Genomic DNA, 5,000 nt, shown 5'->3' with positions numbered 1-5,000 from the left:
TTGTGATAGTAGGTTATAAGTATCATGAGATTATGGCAATGAAGGTAATAATACTGGTGATAATAATGATAGTAGCAACAGCAGCAGCAGTGGCAGTAGTAGTAGTAAAAATAGTAATAGTCGTAGTAGTAACGATAAACAATGTTAGGACATCAATAGCGATAAAGCTGATTACGATATTGTAGAAAACAATGCTCTGCATCGCTGCATGGAAAACAAAAGACAAACAATGCAACAAAAGATAACTTAAAAAGGCTAAATATACACACCATTGCAAGAGCGGAGATGACGCTACATGTGTTCTTATAAACTACATCGACCAATTTATGTATAGGATCATGACAGTGCCTACCCCATTTTTTCAACTTCACGGCGACATATATATTTCATAAAAAAAAGATAGAGAAATACTGAAGATCAGGTACTAGTCTCTTTAATTTTGTAAAGATGGTTTTGATTGCTGAAAAAAACAATAATGATAAAAAAAATAATGATAAATAAAAAATCTCAGGAGAACGCAATGCCACATCTACGATGTTTCTGTCTCTCTCTTTGCCCTCGTTCTTTATTCATTCGATTTGATTTTAAATGATTACACTCATTCGTTAACACATTTTGCATTCATAAAGATGGTAAATGACGAAAGTCAGCGAATAGTAATACCAGAAAGTCATCCCGTAATGACATTCGAAATGCTCGGATCTTTCGAATGTGTTACATAATTGCTCGCGCTTGCCTCGTCTGCAGTAGGCGAGCAATGCTTGTGAAACTTGCAATGCGAGAAACAGAGAGGCATTCCAGGCGTTTCGTTGTTGATTTTGCTTGCTCTGCCTGACCCGGGAAGCTCTGAGCGCTGTGTGTGCTTGTGATTAGGAGGTGGTCGTGGTTTGAGGGGGGGGGGTGCAGTGGGCTTGCAGGGAAGGTTCGGAAGGGGCTGGAAGAGTGTTTGCAGGGGATTGCGTCAGAATAAAGATCTTCCTCGCCGATAAATTTTAGGTGGGTTTTCAGGTTTACCATTACCGTTTTATGGTCTACTCCATTTTACTTTTATTTATTTTCTATAATCGGAGTTATCGTAAACATATATCATAAAGCCGTTTTAAAATGAATGACTATTAATAGATACGGTAAAATGTAACCCCCCTCCCCCTGTCTCCGCTGAGGTGATTGCATCAAATTCTGTCAAGTAATGTCATTCGCACAGAATTCGACCTCACGAATTGGAGGATATAGCATCGTGGTCGCTCCAGTTCAAATACAACAGCACAGACACTGACGATTGCAAAGCTCTGACACAACCTTCGCAGATCACGGCGTTTGTTGCACATCTTCAAAGGCGCTTCATAAAATATGTCAGAATATGCGGAAGAGTCCCCATGGCGAGCGGCGCTGACTCAGCGCGGCGTAGGGTGGGGGCGGGACGAGAGGGAGGGGGGGAAGGAGAAGAAGGAGAAGCAGAAAGAGAAAGAGAAGGAGAAGGAGAAGGAGAAGAGGGAGAAGGAGAAAGAGAAGAGGGAAAAGGAGAAGGAGAAGGAGAAGAGTGGAGCGGTTAAGGGAAAGGGAGAAGAGAGGGAGAAGGAGGGCAAGAAGGGGAGAGATAGAGAAAGGAGAGGATATATATATATATATATATATATATATATATATATATATATATATATAATATATATATATATATATATATATATATATATATATATATATATATATATATATATATATATATAGAGAGAGAGAGAGAGAGAGAGAGAGAGAGAGAGAGAGAGAAAGGGGGGGGGGGGGAAGGGAGGGAGGGAGAGAGAGGCAGAGGGAGAAGAAGAAAGAGAAGGAGAGGGAGAGGGAGAAGATGGGGAGGAGAAGGACTTGCTGGTTGTGGTAGAGAGGGAAGAAGGAGCAGGAGTAAGAGAAAGAGGATATGGGGGAGAGTGAAAAGAAGAATGAGGAGGGAGAGGAAAAGGAGGAGAAGGTAGTGGTTATGATGGTAATGAAGGAGGAGAATGAAGAACAAGAAGAAAAGGAGGAGGAAGAGCAGAGGGATGAAGTAGTGGTGGAAGAGGACGAGGAAACATGGGAGGAGGAGGAGGAGAAGGAGGGGGAGGAGGATCGTTCTGGTGTAATAGTTAGACTGGACGTGGAGGGTCTGTGGGAGTCTGCCAGCGTGAATATTGGATGGGCGTTGAGAGGCGTTGAGTGAAAACCCGGCAATGCTTGGTAAATAGTTTAGATCAGAACCGCCCGTGTGGTGCTCGGGTTGTGGGATCTGTGGAGCGGATTGCCGCTTTTTGATCTCAATTTACTTTTTGAATTTCTGAGGAGTATGTGTCTCATATTAATATCATTCTTCGGATTGGTTACAGTTTTTTGACATTTTACATATTTCCTCTCCTTGTCAATTGGGACAAATGTCTTTTCCACGTCTCCAATTCTAAAAGAAAGCTGAGGACATACTTATCATTTACTTTCCTTTACATTTTTGCTGTACGAAAAAAAAAAAACAGGATATGTCTCTGACGCCTTCGATAGCGCAAACATACCCACGAACACACGCGTCAATATCGCATTACTCAGTCCCATGAGCAACATGCCTGTACAGGTGATATTACTCTCTTGTCACAGGCGATTTTGTTTCCTTTCTTGAATATCACTTGCAAGGGCGATTCCCATGACACTTTATGAATAAACATGGGATACTAGTTTTGTTAGGTTTTATATCTGTGTATGATATTTTTCCTCCATATATAGTTTACATGTTTTAGAATATATATATATATATATATATATATATATATATATATATATAAATATATATCTATATATATATATACATATATATATATACATATATATATATATATATATATATATATATATATATATATATATATATATATATATATGTCCTCGAAGGATACAACACATTTTGTAAATATATGTATTTATGTGTTGTATACATATGTGTACATATTAAAATCTTTGGCTAAGATAAATTGTAATAAGGTTTCGATTCGAATCAGGGAACTGCAATTGAAAAAGGATGTAAGTGTATTTTTAAGTCTGGAAACCATGGATATTATTGGTGGCTTGGTTTTCATGACTTTGTTGGGTATCTTTTACATTGCAGTGTTAATGATACTGAAATATATATCAGTGATGTTTTTTGTTTATTATTATTATTATGATTATTGTGTTGTCATTATCATCATTGATTATTGTTATTTATTATTCATTATCATCATCACCATCATCATTGTTAAAGCATTTTTACATTGGATCCGAGTCATAGGTCTTTTGTCATTGATATTTATCTTCTTTATATATTATCTTTAGGATTGTTATCAATATCATTGTTATTTTGCATTCCTTTCTTTATCTCTTACGTCTATCCCTTTTCCTCCGTTCTTCATAATCGTCTATTTATATTTCTCTTATGAACAAACGTCTCACCATAATCACAGCCATGCTGCCCCCGATCTCACCGCCTCTTCCTCTGCCTTTCAGATAGTGGTAGTTCCAGCGAGCGGCCGACAGAGGTCAGGACCGAGGACTCGACGCCTCACACAGAAAAATCAGGTACTTGTAACTATTTTCCGTTTTTTTTCTGGGTCTCTGGAATTAGAATTGTATTTGGATATGATGATTTTTTTTTTTTTTAATGGTGTCCACTTTTTAAGCTGAAATTTTAAAAGTGAATTAGCTGGATATTTTAAAGAGACACCAGATACGGTGAGTGACGGGAACGAATACGAAGTTCCTTGTTAAAATTAAACAGAAGGATCTTTGCGAAGATTTTATTGTCATGCTATTTATTCACTGATCAGATTTGTAAAATTTGTTAGTATTATTCATTTCTATAAGTTGGCTTTGACTAATTGCTTTAAGCCAAATATGTACTTCATTTTTATTTTTACCATTATTATTATTTTTATTATTATTACTGTCATTATTATTATTGCTATTATAATCATTATAATTATGTTCCTTCCTTTTTATCTTCAGCTTTTACCTTTTTTAGTGTTATGTTATACTGTGTAAATCTATTATATGTAATGAATACATAGAGGGAGTTTGGGCAATAATTGATTCTGTTCATGGATTGATATAGTGTACAAGTACTTACGTATTACACCTGCACACATATTTCCATGAACTTAACGAATACACCCATAATACAGGGTGATGTCCAATATACAACGTAATAAGAAGACAAAATAGGATTTAGTAGAATTGGAAATATGAAAACCTCCCTCTATGATTTCATGACTGATATGCGTCTTGCATGACTGTATTCCATTTTGCGTTTGTGCACGAGTATCACGACCCCGTTAACGTGCCTGTGCCAGTGCCACTATCTCCCTTGAGTGTCTACTTCAGGGAGTGCCACAGTCAGGACCCGTGGTGTGGTGCTGCACTGGAGGCTAGGAAGCAAGCATGATGCAGTCTTGTTTTTCTCATTGTTGTTATTTGTTGTAATTTTGAATGTTGTGCATGGTTATTATTTTGGGTTCGTGGATGACTTATCTGAGTAAGCTCAATCTTTACGTGTTTGAATAACTATTACTATTGTTTCTGTCTTTACTATCTGTTTACAACAAATCTTATTGAGAAAGAACAATAACGAGAAAAAAAACAGTAGGTATTGAAAAAAAATTACTCAGCTAAGTGAGCATGTAGAATGTGCATCTTTCCCGTGATTTTGTGTGTGAGGCAACGTAGCATGGAACACTGTGTTGCCCCCGTGGCCCCGCATGCGTAGAGTTGCACATTAACGCTCCAGTAGGGATAGGAAAGAAAAACAAAACAACACGTAATCGTATACTTGTTTATACATATGTGCCTGTGTGTGTCTTTGTATACATTCTTTTTTAATGAACGTTCACGACAAATACTTGAGGAAAACACGGACATTAGTCAAAAAATTGTGGTGATATGTGATTGTTTACATGTACGTAATAAGACGCTAACACTTCCACACAGATAGGTATATGTTCTCTGTTAATATT

At 37.2% G+C, this 5,000-nt stretch overlaps 1 protein-coding gene across 17 annotated transcripts in view; it reads left to right on the top strand.

Annotated features, from left to right (window-relative positions):
• Window positions 1-5,000, top strand: part of LOC122247399 (uncharacterized) — a 411,544-nt gene that overhangs the window by 310,178 nt on the left and 96,366 nt on the right. For all 17 annotated transcript variants that reach the window (XM_086539174.1, XM_086539175.1, XM_086539173.1 and 14 more), the window contains one exon: window positions 3,499-3,570. In XM_086539174.1, coding sequence (XP_086395300.1) covers window positions 3,499-3,570 — 72 coding nt within the window. The remainder of the gene's footprint in view (window positions 1-3,498; window positions 3,571-5,000) is intronic.

Source organism: Penaeus japonicus, unplaced genomic scaffold, assembly GCF_977035675.1.
Source record: "Penaeus japonicus unplaced genomic scaffold, GWHDUDI00000001_assembly GWHDUDI00000008, whole genome shotgun sequence".
NCBI classification, from domain to species: Eukaryota; Metazoa; Arthropoda; class Malacostraca; order Decapoda; family Penaeidae; genus Penaeus; species Penaeus japonicus.
Note: the sequence above shows the minus strand (reverse complement) of the source record. Positions and strands in the feature narration are given on the sequence as shown.